General features: G+C 39.7%; 1 protein-coding gene across 1 annotated transcript in view; it reads left to right on the forward strand.

Annotated features, from left to right (window-relative positions):
• Reln (reelin) overlaps positions 1–18,858 on the forward strand; it is a 435,472-nt gene that overhangs the window by 305,407 nt on the left and 111,207 nt on the right. Inside the window, exons 21-24 of the mRNA XM_048339842.1 lie at positions 2,516–2,708; positions 4,007–4,119; positions 17,240–17,377; positions 18,415–18,601. Coding sequence (XP_048195799.1) covers positions 2,516–2,708; positions 4,007–4,119; positions 17,240–17,377; positions 18,415–18,601 — 631 coding nt within the window. The remainder of the gene's footprint in view (positions 1–2,515; positions 2,709–4,006; positions 4,120–17,239; positions 17,378–18,414; positions 18,602–18,858) is intronic.

Genomic DNA, 18,858 nt, shown 5'->3' on the forward strand with positions numbered 1-18,858 from the left:
CAACATGAATAATGAAATTAAGCTTTTTAGCTCACTATGCATTCTGTGTCCAGAATTTCTCACCAAAGTGCTGAAGCAGGCTGTTCTCTTCCAGTCCTGTGATTGTAACAGGAAATACAGCTTCATTTCTGCCTTGATAAACCAACTCTTGGCTTCAACAAACTGCAAAGAAAAGTGAATTAAATGGTGACAACCCATGAAATTCTCTACCCCCAAGCCCTGAGCTGCCCCAACCTCTCCACTTTGGGAGAGACACAACAGATTTAATATCACTGGCTTTCAATTGATTTTAAATATATCAGAAAAAAAGCCAAGTGGATTAGTGCTAGAGTTAAAAGCATGGACATCTGTGTCTTTCTTCTGTTATTCCATTTGAGATTAAGGCATCAGGATATCATCTGGTACTGTGAAATATGACAGGTGTGTTCCAGTGAGAAATACACTCAGTTCTAAGTTACAACAAAACCAAGAAAAGACCAGCCATGGCATAAACAAAAGTGAAGAGGCTTATTTGTCATTTATAACAAGCAGTCTTAGAGTAGACAGCCTAGGATTCATGATCACCTTAATGAGGCCATCAGAGACCCTGGCTTGCTCTGTCTTTCTGCCCCACCATCTTAGCAGAGAGGTCATCTCCACATGCTATCCCTTTATTGCCACCAGGTGAGTGCTGCCCTGCTAGGGAGGAAAGAAGACAGGCAGCAACAGCAGCAGCAGCAACAGGCAAATTGTGGCAACCAATTCCATCATTCTCTTAAAAAATTATTGTGAAAGTCAGATGAGTAAATCTGCCTAGCATCTTTCACTTATATCTTCTTTTTTTTTTTTTTTTTTTGGCCAGTCCTGGGCCTTGGACTCAGGGCCCGAGCACCGTCCCTGGCTTCTTCCCGCTCAAGGCTAGCACTCTGCCACTTGAGCCACAGCGCCGCTTCTGGCCGTTTTCTGTATATGTGGTGCTGGGGAATCGAACCTAGGGCCTCGTGTATCCGAGGCAGGCACTCTTGCCACTAGGCTATATCCCCAGCCCCCACTTATATCTTCTTGATGGACACATGGCCAACTCTGGACCAATCACAGAAAGGTGACTTGGGAGAAAAGAGGCCATAGCCATAACTAGCCAATGGATCTTCCTACCCAGAGGGTCTGCCTATAATAGGAAATACCAAGTATCACAGGGCTCTTATTCTACCAGTGGATAGACATAGGTAATAAACAACTTGCATTTGTTTAACATTCTGCATTTTGCTTACTTATCTTGTTATTTTATATACTTGTTATCTTGTTTTCTTCTTGAAGTCTTGGCTCCTTTAGAATCATTTATCCAAGTAGCTCAGAGAGTGCATGCACTGTTCTAAAATCAGTGCACTTTCTGTTAGTTTCACGCTTACCTTCCTACCACTCAAAGGTTCGGTGCAGGTGATGTGACACACAACCTTTCCTTTTGTTTCTGTAAGAATTTGGAGAGCACAAAGCCATCTCAGGAGGAAGAAATTTACAAGAAGCTCGTGGTGAAGATAATCTTAAATGATCTCAGAAATGTTGAGATGGGAAATAATGTATGTGGCTGAAGTGAGGAAGTTGTAGTGGCTGTCACACCTGGAACCCTTCAGCTCCCATGCTGTGCCACTCCATGGGCTCTCTCCAGATGCTCAGGAGAGACCTAGAACATTTCTAAAGCAAAAACAATTTACACGAAGATTGGGTGGTTGTTTCTAATTACCTTCCTCTGAAAAAGTAGTTGAAAGAGCATTTAACTCTGAAAGCTGAAAGAAGCACTTAGTTCTTACAGGATTATGATCATGAAGAGGATCTGGATAAGTTTGCATCTGTATGACTTATCAGTATTTCTGCTGCATGTTGATTTCTTTTATTCTACCAATGGTGCAAAAATTGTATTCTAGAGGTTGATATTTTGTATAATGCATGTTCCGTACTCTAAAATATAACAGCAATCATAGTTTTATATTTTTAACATACACAGTACTATTCTGCAATAATTGAAAACTAATGATTTGTAAATTCACCATAATCAATGTTTATTTCAAATATTCTTCTCCCAGTCTTAGAATGATAAAAATCCAAAGAGATTTTGTATTGGGTAAGGGCTTTGGAGTAAGGAAAAGTAGATTTCTAGTTGACTATCATTTCTTCACTCTATTTCCTCATCTGTGTAAAAGAAAGTTATTCCTATTGCAGTGTGACCATCAAGATGAGACAAAGGAAGATAATATGGGTACAGAAATCAGGCTTTAACAGAGACTCAACAAATGACAAGACACCATTATTAACAATGATAAAAATGTTTAGGGCATTTACTGCTTCCTATTTAAATTTGCATGACAGCAGTATTGAATATACTTTCCTACTTTATAGTGAACATCCTACGAAAGCAGAAATTAGAGATCCTCTATTTTATTACTCTATTCAATTGTTCAACTGCAAAATCTTAGCTTAAAAACTTACTAAGACTCAAGCAAGGTGATGCTTTTCTGATTTCCACCCTTACCTCTTTCAGTTTTACAGGTGATTCTAAACTTGCCTCTAGTATGCGCTATGTGGAAACACAGTCCATGCAAATTGGAGCATCTTATATGATTCAGTTCAGCCTGGTGATGGGGTGTGGCCAGAAATACACTCCACATATGGATAACCAGGTGAAGTTGGAGTACTCAACCAATCATGGCCTAACCTGGCACCTTGTCCAAGAAGTAAGTATATTGTCACAAAAGATGTGATGGGTAACTTCTTCCTTTTGACACAAAAGAATTTTTAATTCTAAAAGTTTAGATTTGGTTGAAAGGGGCCATGTGATTTTACACAGAATTGACATCAAGTTAGCTGTGAATAAAGATACTGTGGACAAAAGAGTAGCTGGAAATATATAAAAAGAAATGAGAAGAACTGTAGGGCTGGATACTATAAGATAATGTTCAGAGTATGGTTTACTCTAGTCTTCTTCTTTTATAAACTGTCTCTTTCTTCCCTGTACTATTTTTTCTTTTGCTCCTTCTCTAACTCTTCTTACCTACATGTAGACTATAAACAACATGCTTTTAACCTTAGAAACAAATACACACACACATGCACATATATATATATATATATATACATAAACACAGAGAGAGCGGTGAATAGATAGGTAGATGGTAGATTCAATTTCTTAGTATAAAATGTATATATATATATGCAATCTGATATTATAACAAATTCATAAATACTATAATGAATAGAATAATTTTTACTGATTACTAACAATAGCATGCCACAGAAAAATGAATCCTAACCAAGCATCGTGTCTCCTGCCTGCAATATTACCTATTCAGGAGGCTAAAATCAGGAGGATTAGGTTTCTGAGGCCAACCTGGACAAAAAGTTGACAAACCCCCTCCATAACCAATAGAAAGCTGGGTAAGCTGATCTATACTTGTCATCCCAGCTACATGGATGCTGAGATTGGGAAGACCATAATTTCAGACTATCCCAGGCACATAAGTTCATGAGTACTCTAAAAAAGTTTGGGCATGGTGGTATACAACTATCATCCCTGCAATCGTAGGGAATATTAATAGGAAGAGTGCTGTCCAAGCTCCAAGCCAACCTAGGCAAAAAGCAAAATTCTATCTCAAAAATGACCAGCGCTAAAAGGGCTGGAGGTACGACTCAAGTAGTAAAGTGCCTGCCTGGAAAGTGTGAAGCCTTGAGTTCAAGCCCTGTATTTCTGGGGGAAAAATGTATTTCTAACTTATTACTGTTTCAAGATGTAAAAATGGGGAGCTATTTAATTCCCTTATAACATTTTCTTTGTAATTGTTTCCTAAATGTTTTGGCTTCATAAAAGGGGAAAAAAATCAAGGATCCCAAGCATACTACCAGTAGTTAAGACCATGATATTAGATTCCTTAAGGAAAGTGAAAAATCACTTATGATAAGTAAGTAAACATACTTAGTTTGGGGAAAAATGGAAGTTTGAGTTTGATGATTTTTTTTTTGCCTGACTCTCTTTGAGGAATGCCTTCCAAGTATGCCGAGTTGTCAAGAATTTACATCAGCAAGCATTTACCATGCAAGCGAGTTCACACAGTGGAGGAGAGTCATAGTACTTCTTCCTCAGAAAACCTGGTGAGAGATGACATTTTAGATATGACTATCACTTTTAATTTTTACTATCTCAACTGGTGTAACTGGAATATGAAGACATGTATTAACAACAGTTTAGTTTAATTAATTATCTTAAAGGTCCCTCAGCTATGGAATTTTAAGATTCTGTGATATATCAAGAAGTAAAAGCATAGCAAGAAACAAATGTTATGTGTTTTTCTGTGGCATATGTAATTCAGTGTTTCTTCTGCAAAGAGAATTCTCAGATAAACCCTCCTCAGATTACTTTAAATAAAAGTTAGACTCTGTACAGCAATTGGGTGGATAATAATCAGAGTTACCTTTACACCTTTAGTTGAAGATTGAATTACTGTATTATATAAGAATACCTCCTTGATTATTTTTAAGGATACATCATTATATACCAGTTGGAATAAAATGCTTGAAATTAGATTTCTGCATATTTTCATGTCTAACTGTGAGCCATTTCTGACATACTGTATTAATGCTTTGAACGATAAGTTCTTGTTCTCTCTTGCAGTCTACTTTTTTATGTCTACTGCTGGGAATAGAATCAAGACTTTTATTTGGTTTCAGTGACATTTCCAAGCATATCTACTAGCAAAAGTTTAGTCAAAAATGTATTAAACAACTGAAGTATAGGTCATTGTGGCTACGGGTCATTGTAGGTACAAAGCTACTAAGGGTTTTCTTGTTTCATTATTTCATGATTAAGGACATCTCTCAGTTAAAAATTGTTGATTTTATTCTGATGGGAAGCAAGATAATAGTGATAGGGTATTTTGTGCATGGCTTTTCCTTCCTGGAAACATTATAAACCTTTATTAGTTATTGTAGTTTAGATAGCATTGAAAAGGCATTGTCTGTATAAATAAACCTTTGCAGGTTATTCTGCATTCAGATTTTATGTTGCACTGTTATTTCCTATCTAAAAAGAATAGCATCATTGAGTTGCAAGTTTTAACATAGCCAGGAAAGGTTAATTCTCCTGAATTCTTATGAAGGAAGTACGTTAACCTTCAAAATGCAGGATCAACACAGTGCATGCCATATAGTTAGCATGCTTGGTGAGTGTTGGGGAATTAAATTCAATTTTAATTCAAAATGAGTTAGAGATGTTTTATTATAGAATACCTTATTTTCTTTTTTTTTTAATTTTTTTATTATTAATTGAACATAAAATTTTTTTTTTACAAGGTGCTGTGCAAAGAGGGTGCAGTTACATAGTAGGGCAGTGTGTACATATCTTGTGATATCTTACAACCTGTTTTCCCATCCCTTGTCTAGGTCAGGTAGACCCATATGCAATATACAATGTATCAAGCACATATACAGTGTTCACAGACTTGGTCTCTACTGTCTCTTCATCTCCCTTTGTTAACAGTCATATATCAGGGAGATAATGCCCCTTTGTTTTCTGTGTTCTAGGCTTGTCTCACTCAACATTATTTGTTCGAGTTCTGACCATTTCCCTGCGAATAACAATATTTCACCATTCCTAATCGCTATGTAGTATTCCATTGTGTATAAGTACCATATTTTTTGGATCCATTCATCTGTGGAGGGGCATCTGGGTTGTTTCCAAATTTTGGCTATTGTGAATTGTGCTGCGATAAACATGGAAGTACAAATGTCCTTTTGATATCTTGGGTTTTGCTGTTTAGGATAGATGCCTAGGAGTGGTATGGCTGGGTCATAGGGTAGGTCTATATTGAGCTTTTTGAGAAACCTCCATACTGTTCTCCAAAGTGGCTGTACTAATTTGCACTCCCACCAACAATGGAGAAGGGTTCCTCTTTCCCCACAGCCCCTCCAGCATTTGTTGTTTCCTGAGTTCAGAGTATAGGCCATTCTAACTGGGGTGAGGTGGTATCTCAGGGTTGTTTTTATTTGCATTTCCTTTACTAGCAGGGATGTTGAGCATTTCCTCATGTGTTTCTTTGCCATTTTTATATCTTCTCTTGTGAAGTCTCTCTTTAGCTCTTTTGCCCATTTCCTAATAGGTTTATTGGGCTTGGAGGGGCTTAGTTTTTTGAGTTCTCTGTAGATGACAGATATCAGGCCTTTGTCTGTTGCTGTGCTGGTAAATATCCTTTCCCATATCGTTGGCTGTCTTTCTATTTTGGTGGCTATGACCTTAGCTGTGCAGAAACTTTTTAATTTGTAGTAGTCCCATTTGTTGAGTCTTTCCCCTATTTGTTGTGCCCCTGGGACTCTATTCAGGAAGTTCCTTCCTGTGCCTATACGTTCTAGTGTCTTTCCTACTCTGTCCTTCAGTAGTTTCAAGGATTCAGGTCTGATGTTGAGGTCCTTGATCCATTTTGAGTTGATCTTGGTGCATGGTGATAGGCTTGGGTCTACTTTGAGTTTTCTGCATATGGCTGCCCAGTTCTCCCAGCACCAGTAGTTGAAGAGGCTATGTTTATTCCATTGTATGTCTTTAGCTCCTTTGTCGAATATCAGTTGGCTGTAAGAGTGCGGTTTTATTTCTGGGTCTTCAATTCTAATCCACTGGTCTTCCGATCTGTTTTTATACCAATACCATGCTGTTTTTGTTATGATGGCCTTGTAGTAGAGCTTGAAGTCTGGTATGGTGATACCTCCTGCACTATGTTTTTTGCCTAGAATTGCTTTGGCTATTCTAGGTTTTTTGCTGTTCCATATGAATTTATGGATTGGTTTCTCTATTTCAGTGAAGAATGTGGCTGGGATTTTGATAGGTATTGCATTGAATTTGTATAACAATTTGGGCAATATGGCCATTTTCACTATATTGATTCTGCCTACCCATGAGCATGGGAGGTCTTTCCATCTCCTTGTGTCTTCTTTGATTTCCCTTATTAGATTTTTGTAGTTTTCATTGAATAGGTCCGTCACGTCCTTGGTTAAGTTGATCCCTAGGTACTTTATTCTTTTTTTGGCTACTGTAAATGGAATTGTTTCCATAATTTCCTTTTCTGTTTGTCTATTGCTGGTGTACAGAAAAGCTGCTGACTTTTGTGGATTGATTTTGTATCCTGCTACTTTGCCAAATTGGTTTATTAGATGTAGGAGTTTGGGTACTGAGTTTTTTGGGTCCTTGAGATATAAGATCATGTCGTCTGCGAATAGGGATAACTTGATTTCTTCCTTGCCGATGTGGATCCCTTTGATGTCCTCCTCTTGCCTTATTGCTATGGCTAGGGATTCCAGTACTATGTTGAACAGAAGTGGGGAGTGTGGGCATCCTTGTCTTGTTCCTGTGTTTAGGGGGAATGATTTAAGTTTCTCTCCATTTAATATGATATTAGCAGTTGGTCTGTTGTATATGGCTTTTATTGTTTTGAGGAATGTTCCATCTATTCCTGTTCTCTCCAAAGCTTTTAATAGGTATGGACGTTGTATTTTGTCGAAGGCTTTTTGGGCATCGACTGAGATAACAATGTGATTCTTGATTTTAGTTCTGTTTATGTGGTGAATTACATTGATTGATTTACGGATGTTGAACCATCCTTGTGACTGAGGGATGAAGCCTACTTGGTCATGATGTATGATATTCTTGGTCACTTTCTGGATCCTGTTAGCTAATATTTTATTGAGGAGCTTTGCATCTGTGTTCATTAGTGATATTGGTCTGTAGTTCTCTTTTTTTGTTGGATCTTTGCCTGGTTTGGGGATGAGTATGATATTAGCTTCGTAGAATGAGTTTGGGATTTCTCCCTCCGTTTCTATTTCGCGGAAGAGTTTGAGAAGTATTGGAATTAGCTCCTCACTAAAGGTTTTGTAGAATTCATTGGTGAATCCATCTGGGCCTGGGCTTTTCTTAGTAGGGAGGTTCTTGATTACCTCCTGTATCTCACCGTAAGTTATTGGTTTATTTAGTTGATTTATTTCTTCTTGGTTCAGTTTGGGCAGTTTGTACTTCTCTAAGAATTGATCCATTTCTGTAAAATTATTGTTTTTTGTTGAGTAGAGGTTTTGGAAATAGCTCCTTATGATTGTTTGAATATCGTGTGTACTTGTTGTAATTTTTCCTGTGGAGTCCCTGATTTTACGAATATGAGTCTCTTCTCTTCTTTTTTTTGTGAGTCTTGCAAGGGGTCTGTCAATTTTGTTTATTTTCTCAAAGAACCAGCTTTTAGTCTTATTTATTTGTTGAATGGTCTTTCTATTTTCAATCAGATTTATCTCTTCTTTAATCTTTGTAATCTCTCCCCTCCTAGTCGTTTTAGATTCTGTCATTTCTTGTTTCTCCAGTTGTTTTAGTTTCATCGTGAGGGTATTTACCTGCTCTGCTTCCATTCTTTTAATGTGGGTACTGAGTGCAATGATCTTGCCCCTCAGTACTGCCTTAGCTGTGTCCCATAGGTTTCTTTGTGATGTATTTTCTTTGTCATTGTGGCTTATGAATTCGTTGATTTCATCTTTAATTTGATCTGTGGCCCAAGTGTTGGATAGCAGCGTGGGGTTTAGCCTCCAAGAGTGTGTATGGGCTCTGTGGTATCCTTTGTTGTTGAGGGTTACCTTTAATCCACTGTGATCAGATATAATACATGGGATGATGTCAATACTTTTGTATTTGCTGAGGTTCTTTGTGTGGGCTATGACGTGGTCTATTTTGGCATATGATCCATGGGCTGCTGAAAAGAAGGTGTATTGGGTCTCTGTAGGGTGGAAGGTTCTATATAGGTCTGTTAGATCCATTTGGGAAATGGTGTTATTTAGGTCCTCAGCTCCCTTACTAATCCTCTGGGTGTTGGATCTGTCTCTTGGAGAGAGAGGAGTATTAAAGTCACCCACTATGATTGTGTTTGCATCTATCTTGCTCTGTAATTCTGTGAGAATTTGCTTGACATATGTCGGGCCTCTTTTGTTTGGTGAGTATACATTTATCACCGTGATGTCTTGATTCTGGATTTTTCCTTGTATTAATATGTAGTGTCCTTCTTTGTCTTTTTGAGTGGACTTTAAAGAGAAATCCAGCTTGTCTGAGATCAGAATGGCTACACCTGCCGTTTTGGTGGGTGCATTTGCTTGGTAGATCTTGCTCCATCCTTTCATTCGAAGCCTGTTTTTGTCCCTTGCTGTAAGGTGGGTCTCTTGTAGACAGCAGATGTCAACTTTTTGTTTGCGGATCCATTCTGCCAGTCTGCTCCTCTTGATCGGGGAGTTTAAGCCATTTATATTTAAAGAGATCAAGGATAAGGGTGTTTTTTCTCCTTCCATTTTCTTGTTGGGCTGTTTTTTCCTGTTTTTTTTTTTCTTCTTGTCTTTAGTGAGCTGGTCTTTCTGCTGGACTTTGGCTATTGAAGTTTCTTTCTGATTCTGTCTGTGTGTCTTTTACGATCTCTGTTGGGTGGGCTTCCCCTCTTAATATTCGCTGTAGGGCTGGTTTTTTATTCACATACTCCTTTAGCTCCTCTTTGGTGTGGAAAGATCTGGTTCTCCCTTCGAATGTGAACTCCAGTTTCGCTGGATATTTGATCCGAGGTTGTAAATTGTTATTCTGAAGTACTTGGATGGTGTTCTTCCACTCACTTCGAGCTTGGTAAGTTTGTGTGGATAAGTCGGATGTTATTCGAATCCTCTTCCCATTGAAAAAAGTTTCCTTCTTCGCTTTGGCTGAATTCAGAATTTGCTCTTTAATCTTGAGGTCTGTAGTCTTGAATATTATGTGCCTTGGGGTGGTTTTCCTGGGGTCTGGCCTGCCAGGTGTCCTATAGGCTTCGGTTACCTGGATGGGGTCCCCTGTGAGATTGGGGAAGTTTTCTGCAATAACTTTATTGAGAACATGATTAAGCCCTCTGCTCTGATATTTGGCTCCTTCTTCTATTCCAATTATGCGCAGATTATATCTCTTGTCTTTTTTTTTTTTTTTTTTTTTTTTTTTTTGGCCAGTCCTGGGCCTTGGACTCAGGGCCTGAGCACTGTCCCTGGCTTCTTCCCGCTCAAGGCTAGCACTCTGCCACTTGAGCCACAGCGCCACTTCTGGCCGTTTTCTGTATATGTGGTGCTGGGGAATCGAACCTAGGGCCTCGTGTATCCGAGGCAGGCACTCTTGCCACTAGGCTATATCCCCAGCCCCTATATCTCTTGTCTTTGTCCATTAGTTCCTGGATTAATCTTCCCTGAAGCTTCACCTTTTCTTGGAGTGTGGTCATTTTCTGGTTGTTGTCAGCTGCTTCATCGTCCAGGGAGAGATTCTGGATTCCATATGGTCCACTCTTTGTGTTATGGTTTCAATTGCGGAGTTTATGGATGTCAGAGAGCTATTCATGGTTGTCATATCAGCTCTGATCGTGGAAATTTCTTCCTTTAAAGAGTTGTATTTTAAATCTATTTTTTCATGCATTTCAATTCTCAGGGTGTGGAGATTTTCTTTAAAGGCGGCTTGCATTGTATCCATTTTTGCTTCCATTTCTTTAAACGAGGCTTGCATTGTATCCAGTTTTGCTTCCATTTCTTTCTTGGCTTCCTGGGTGTCCTTCCAGATTTCCGCTCTAAACTCCTGGAATTGTTTTCTGATTTCATTTCTGACGGTTTCGATCATTCCTGTTAACATGTCCTCATTTGCTTTTTTATTCTCCATCTCCTCTTCAGTCGTGCTGCTTTTTGGAGCTGGCGAGTTGGCTTGTCCTTTGATGAACTGAGTTATGTTTCTTTGTGATTACCGCATCTGGAGGTCTGTGTAGATCTTCCCTCCCTTCTGTGTAGGCGTGTCTACGGCAGCAGGTGCTGTCGCTGTGGCCCCGCCCACCAGTGCAGGGCACGCCTACCAGAGCGGGCGCTTTCGCCGGGGCCCCGCCCTCCTGTGCACTGTGAGTCCCCTACAACAGGCACTTTAGTGGGGTCTGCCTCCCAGAGCGAGCCCTGGGTTGTTGGGTTGTGCTTGCGCCCTCCCGCGAGTCAGTTGTGGGGGGAGGCAGTATGTGTGGGGCCCAGTGGGATCGACTGTCCGGGTGTGGCTTGGCACCCTCAGACCTCGCCTCCGCTGCGAGGGGAGGGGAACGTGATCAGGCTCAGGTGACCCTGCTGGGCTGGTATTGCCCACCAGCGCCTGTGATTTTAGTTGTAAGAGTCCGCAAGGTCCAGGCGCCTCGGGTGGGGCTTGCCCTGCCGGCCGTCCCCCGGCCCCTGTTGGGAAGGGGACGGGGCCGGTTCTGCCAGTTCAGGAACCTTTGGTGGCTTGGGGCTGTTCCGCCCTTCCCCTGCTAGACTGGCTTCCCAGCGCCTGATGGGAGCTTCCCGCCTGATTTGGGGGTCCTTTGTTCCCACGGGAGTGGGGAGGGGGAGGGAGGGAGATCTAGCTTCTTTGTCGGGCTTGGGTCTCCCGTTGGGGGAAGGGATTATGGGGGACTCACTTTTGCTGCTTTGTGTGTGTGTCCCGTGCCACCGTTGGCCCTTCAGGGGTTGGCGAAGTGTCGTGGTGGCTTCCCTCGTTCCCTCTTTCTGCTGCGCTGGGTTCCCTTGTCCGAATCCGGTGTGGACCCGAACTTCTCGTCGCTGCCGGGTGTGTCTTGGTCCGCACCCTGCTTTGTGTCTGTGGGGTCTCCCGCTATATGGATTCTGCGCTCCTGGCAACCTGTCTGCCGATCGCCGGGTTCCCCTTTCCCAGCCTGACCCTGTTTGGGCCAGGGTCGGCTGGTGGGGGGAGGGTGCCCCGATGAATCTCCGGCTCCGTGTAGGTTTTCGGTTCTTCTTTTTTGCTCCTTTTTGTTTTCCTGCGTTTCTCCACTGCTTCTGGATGCTGGTTTTGCTGGGTTCTTGGTGGAGTGTTGGGTGTTGGAGTTCCCAGCTCGCTATTCAGTTGGTGCGAGTCGGGGTGCCTCCCTATTGTTTCGGCGCCATCTTTCTCCTCAGAATACCTTATTTTCAAACAGAAAAAATCTACTAGATTTACATGTGCTTAATGGCACATGAAATAATTTGATTCTGCTTTTCAAACAGCTCAGTAGGATTCTTATTTTTAGCATTTCCTCTAACTTAAACATTAAACTTAATGTTATTGCTACCTTTTTTTTTACAAGTGTCATCATTAGTTAATCTATAATGTGAAAAGGCTCTGCTGCATATAGGCTAAGTACATCTACTCTCCTTTGCATTCTTGGTAACTTTGTTTATTGAGTTTGGTTCCAACATTCTCAAAGAGCATTCCATTGGGTAATCAGTTTGGGGTTTAGGTCGAAGCAATATTGCCTCTTTAGCCAAATCAAATGTATGCATAAAAGCAAATGTGAACCATGCATTATCAAAGACCTGTTAGCTTCAGAAAATGTGGTAGATAAGAAAACTTTAGAGTGGAAATATCTAATGTACACACCTGCTCAAAGAAATGATATTATATATGAACTGAACATTTGTTATCCCGTGAAAATTAATTTTGTTTTTATGAGAGACATTTACATAAGAACAAGGCCTAATGAGACCCAAACAGCTGTCAGTCCCTGACTTCATAAACAAATCAACACCTAATGACTGAATGAGTTTCAGAATAATTGGGTAAATGTAATTACAGGAACTGTAAAAGTAGAAAATACAATTTAGTCAGCCTTCATTTACTTTGAGTCTTCAAGTTACCTACTATCAAGAGATAACTTGATGTCATTTTATTTCAGTGTTAAAGTTTATATGGGGGAAAAAAATCAAATAGACCCAAGTTTTGTTGCTGTAGAGAAGCCACGGAGTTTGGATTTTGAATACAAGTCAATTTTCCATCATGACCTACACAACAGTAGTTCTACTTTCAGATTCAATCCAAAATGTACAAGATCTTCCTATGATTTCTTACTTAAAAGAGAGAAATGGCAAATTATTTGTGTTGAGGGTGATATTTAGCAATGATGCAGCTATAAATCAGTGTGATCACACCTTGTCTTCCTGTGTGTGCACAGCTGGAGAGTTGCTCACACTTTTTTTTTCTCACTAAAAAATGAAGCCAGCATTCAACCTTTATCCCTCCTTCTTTTTCTCTTAATTAACATCAGCCTATTAAACTGTGGGTTGCCGTTAAAATGAAATAGTCCACTTTAAGCCTTTTATCTTAAGAGATCTTTATTAATTGAATTTACCAGATGTGGTTTAAGGATTTCTTTACTTACAAAAATAATTTAGGATGTGTTTGCATGGGACTATTGAAAGCATACGTGAACGAAAATTCTAAGATTTCTGAACCCTCTCAACCCATTTTAATATTGGAAATAAGTAACAAAACCTCAAAATAATGCATTCCATAGGTTTTTAAATGCATGCATTGTAATGGTAAAGAAAACAGTACCTCCTTAGTCCACGTGCTATATTCAAGAGCTGGAAGTGATTTGAGAAATCAGTTTGCCTAAAACCTTTGTTTAAGAAGCAAGGATCTTAGCAATGACAAATTGTGCTGTGATGACCATTGTTGTGCTAGTGGCTTTAGTGTGGTCTTGCTTGTAACCTTTTGTGTAGATGCCCACGAGTGGGGCTGCTGGGTGGTAGGGAGCTCTATGTTTAGCCTTCTGAGGAACATTCATACTGCTTTCCAGAGTGGTTGAACACATTTACATTCCCATCAACAATGTAGTAGGGTTACCTTTTGGCCACATCTGCTCAAGCATTTGTTATTGTTAGTTTTTCTGGTAATGGACATTCTTACTGGGGTGAAGTGGAATCTCAATTTTTTTTTTCTGAATAATTACTTATTTATTGTCAAAAATGATGTACAGAGGTGTTGCAGTTTCATACTTATGGCAGTAGGTACATTTCTTGTACAATTTGTTACCTCCTCCCTCATTTCCCCCCCTCTCCCCTCCCTCTATACCTCTCCCCCCTGAGTTGTTCAGTTGGTTTACACCAAATGGTTTTGTAAGTATTGCTTTGGAGTCATTTTTTTTATTCTCCTTTGTTTCTAGATTTTGATATTCCCCTCCCTTCCCCTAGTTCTAATAACAGTATATACAGTATTCAGGGTACTCAGATGAGATACAGTGATAGCACTGGGACAAACCCAGGCAGGGGAAACAACAGGATCATCAACAAAAAAAAGGTACTGTTCCACATGGCATGTTGAAAGTAATTACAACAATGATATAACACTCGTTTCCATAACATGGAGATCATTTCACTTAACATCATCTTATGTGTTCATAAGGGCATAGCTATTGGGCTCTTGTGCTCTGCTAAGATTATCCTAGATATGTACTAATAATTCCCTATAAGGAAAAGCATATAGTCCATGTTTCTTTGGGTCTGGCTCACTTCACTTAGTATAATTTTTTCCAAGTCCTTCCATTTCCTTACAAATGGAGCAATGTCATTCTTTCGGATAGAGGCATAAAATTCCATTGTGTATATGTACCACATTTTCCTGATCCACACTCATCTACTGAAGGGCATCTAGGTTGGTTCCATTTTTAGCAATGACAAATTGTGCTGCAATGAACATTGTTGTGCTGGTGGCTTTAGTGTAGTCTTGCTTGCACAATCCTTTGGGTAGATGCCCAAAGGAGGGCTACTGGGCTGTAGGGGAGCTCTATGTTTAGACTTTTGAGGAACCTCCATACCACTTTCCAGAGTGGTTGAACAAGTTTACATTCCCACCAACAATGTAGCAGGGTTCCCTTTGGCTACATCCTCTCCAGCATTTGTTATTGTTACTTTTCCGCATAATGGACATTCTTACTGGGATGAGGTAGAATCTCAGTGTTGTTTTGATTTGCATTTATTTTATGGCCAGTGATATAGAGCACTTCTTCATGTGTCTCTTGGCCATTCTCATTTCCTCTTCAGAGAAGTCTTTTTTTAGGTCTTTAGCCCAAATGTTGAAGGGGCCATTGATTGTTTGAGGGTTTGTTTTGGAGGAATTTAATTTTTTGAGTTCTGCATATATTTTAGATACGAGGCCTTTGTCTGTTGTATGGATGGTAAAGATCTTCTCCCAATCTGTGCCCTCAGTAGATGAGTATCAGGAAAATGTGGTATATATACACAATGGAATTCTATGCCTCTATCAGATTCATAAGGAAATGGAAGGACTTGGGAAAAAATTATACTAAGTGACGTGAGCCAGACCCAAAGAAACATGGACTGTATGATTTCCCTCAAAGGGAACAATTAGTACATGTTTAGGCTAGTTATAGCAGAAGATCACAACAGGCCAATAACTATGCCCTTATGAACACATAAGATGATGCTAAGTTAAATGAACTCCATGTTATGGAAACAAGTGTTATATCATTGTTGTAATTATTTTCAGCATGCCATGTGAAACCGTACCTTTTTTGTTTGTTTCTCTTGTATTCTCTGCCTGTGGTTGTACCCCTGCTATCACTGTATCTCATCTGAATACCCTGGATACTTTATATATGTGTATTAGAACTAGAGAAGGGAAAGGGAAGAGCAAAATCAAGAGACAAAGGATAAAAAGACAAATGATACCAAAATCAATACTTACAAAAACATTTGGTGTAAGCCTACTATACAACTCATTGAGGGGAGAGGGAAAAGGGGATGGGGGAGGGGGAAATGAGGGAAGAGGTAACAAGTTGAACAAGAAATGTACTCATTGCTTTACATATGAAACTGTACCCTCTCTGTGCTTAACTTTGACAATAAAGGGAAAAAAAAAAAGAAGCAAGGGTTTAGGAAACTGGAAGGCTTAGATTACTCACTAAGGGTCACATCAATGGTAAATTGCAGACCCAAGCTCATGCAGGTTTGTCCTCTGACTCCTAGTAGTTCCTCACTCAATTACCTAAGGAAGAAGGAATCAGTCTGATATATCCTGGCCTGTTCAGCACTCATTAAACTCTATTTTTAGCACATTCTCTCTTTTTTGAGCATTTTTTGTTGTTCCTGTGTAAACTCTCAAGACAAAAGTTATCAAGCTCCAGAGGAGACATTCAACCTGTGGCTTTAGACATGACTCAGGTCCAGTTTTATTTACTTCAATTCTGCAGAGTTCTAGGCTAAAACAATGTATATATTTTCATAGGTTTTTCTTTTTCATTTTTCGTCATTTCATTTGGTCATGGGGCTTGAACTCAGGGCCTGGGTGCTGTCCCTGAGCTTTTTTTGCTCAAGGCTAGCGCTCTACCCCCTCAAGCCATAGCACTGCTTCCAGTTTTGTTTCTCTCTCTCTCTCTCTCTCTCTCTCTCTCTCTCTCTCTCTCTCTCTACCTTCCTTCCTTCCTTCTGTCTGTTATGTACTTAGGGAGTACTTAACATGGGAAATAGATACATGATGACTTTAATGGATCATTCACCACCATTAAAACCAAGTGTATCTGAGATTAGTATGCTTAGGCATGGTTTAATGAGTGGAGTAAGCACCCATGATAATCTGTGAATTTTTAAAAACTTTTTATTTAGCACACTAACCAAAAACAACTCATCACATATTATTGAAGATTCTCTCAGGAGAAGATGTGCTATAATTTTATTTTATTTTAGTTTTGCTGATGCTATAATTTTAGACGAATATTTTAAAGTTATCAGAGGCTGGAAACCTTCTTTATGTGGTCCTCAAAGTATCTTCTCCTTTAAGACTTTATATCTGGATTCAGTGAAGCCTTTCTTGATATTGAAGGGACTGATTAACTTTTCACCTCTACTTAGACCAGCTAAATCCATGAAACTCAAGTTCGTGTTTCAGAAATAAGCAGAACTTAGCATATAGATGTTTTTACTTGTTATAGAGTAGTCTGTCCTCAATGTCAATATAGGAGCCTCAAACAAATCTTATGTTTTTAAATCTATGTTAACTGAAAGTCTTCTAATAACTTTTTATGCATTTGTTCTAAGAAGTTGCATCACTTCAGGTTAAATGTTTGACATTGTCACCTGTGGAAGAAGTGCTCCGCTTCATACATACCTTTTAATTTTTGGTACCCTTCTTTCTTTCTTTGCTTTTCTTTTTCTAGCAGCAAATCTGAGCAACAATTGAAAAATTTACAGTTTCAAGTGAATTAGGATTGAAGTGTGTCCAATATAAGCATACCTCTTGTTAAATTTCTTCAGAGAATTATTGAATTGCACAATGACTAAAGGGAAACTAAACTAAAGGAAAAAAGTGGGTGTTAGTAGAAAGTGAGTTATCTAATGGCTGCTGAGCTCTGATGTTTTTTTCTATGGCACCACTTGTTGAATTCATTACTCTTCTTGCTCATAGGTCAAGTGCCACTCGCTTCCGCTGGAGTCAGAGCTATTACACAGCCCAGGACGAGTGGGCTTTAGACAGCATTTACATTGGGCAGCAGTGCCCCAACATGTGCAGTGGGCATGGCTCATGTGACCACGGCATGTGCAGGTATGTGGTCCAGAGACTGTGATCCATTCCTAGCCTCTCAGCTGAATTTAATGTTTCCACCCACACATCATCAAGTAGCCAAGAGAAACTGAGACTCCTCCTGTTCTTGTTTTAGTTTTTAAAAAATACTGTTACATTTTAAAAAATAAGGGTCTTGTGATTGCTAGACAAATGTTCTACCACTTGAGCCATATTCTCAGGCTTGTTTTGCTTTTAGTTAGTTTTTCAGATATGTTCTTACATATATTTTCCTCCATCCTCCATGGGCCAAAGTCCATAATCCTTCTACTGATCACCTCCCTTGTAGCTAGGACTATAGGCACATATCACCATGCCTGGCTTATTGAATGAGGTGGGATCTCATTAACATCTTGCCTAAGCTGGATCTAAGTCATTATTCTTTTGATCTTTGCTTCCCTAGTACCTGTAATTCTGTACACAAGGCTAAAAGTATATGTTCTACCCTGGGTAGAAAGTTCAGTTTATTAAAAATCCTTCTATTATTTCCTTTTGGTGCCCCTGACAGTCTTAAAGTACACCTCAAACACAGCTGCACACTCTGCAGTCCTACTTCACCTGAAGCTCACAGTTGTGGACATGGAGAGAGTACTTAGTACTAATGAAGATGAGAGAGAAACACACTGGCATGCTTAAATACTCTTAGCAGACATAATTTAATCAGAAAGAACTACAATGGGTTACATGCTGGTTAATCAAGCATTTTTATGTGACTTCATCGAAGGCTACCGGAAAGTCCCACTGTGTCTTACCTCCTCCACTCACATGTATGCAGAAATACCCATGTCCTTCAATAATACATAGTATCTTTTAAGCAAGGATTCTATCCATGTCAAGGATTATAAAAATTGACAACCATTACTACTCATATCACACACTACATTAACACTGTGAAGAAAAAATCTAGTGCAAAGGATAATACCTGAGGTCAAGTGTGAGACGTGGAAACTGTCTCAGGAAGGATGGCCATTGTGTGCCAGATAAGTGGATGACTAGATCACTGAGTTTCTCTCCTCCAGGTGTGACCAGGGCTACCAAGGCACTGAATGCCATCCAGACACTATGCTTCCCTCCACAATTATGTCGGATTTTGAGAACCAGAATGGATGGGAGTCTGACTGGCAAGAAGTAATTGGGGGAGAAATTGTAAAACCAGAACAAGGATGTGGGGTCATCTCTTCTGGATCATCTCTATACTTCAGTAAGGTAAGACCAGAACTGGCATGAGTCATTAGGAGAAGGGCTACTTTAATATATGACTGTTTCCCAAGGCAGTCTGAACTCCAAAGGAAGAAATGTGGAAATGCTTCATTGTTCCCCAAGTCCCTTGTTTTTATGTCATGTCCCTTCATATAGCTTGGAAAAGTTCGTAATTTTATGAATGTTTTCAGTTGTTATAAATTCAGTTTCTGGTTTCTGCCAGCTATAAAGTTCCTTAAAAGTTCTTATCCATCTTGTACCTG

This window comes from Perognathus longimembris, chromosome 2 (assembly GCF_023159225.1).
Source record: "Perognathus longimembris pacificus isolate PPM17 chromosome 2, ASM2315922v1, whole genome shotgun sequence".
Classification (NCBI taxonomy): Eukaryota; Metazoa; Chordata; class Mammalia; order Rodentia; family Heteromyidae; genus Perognathus; species Perognathus longimembris.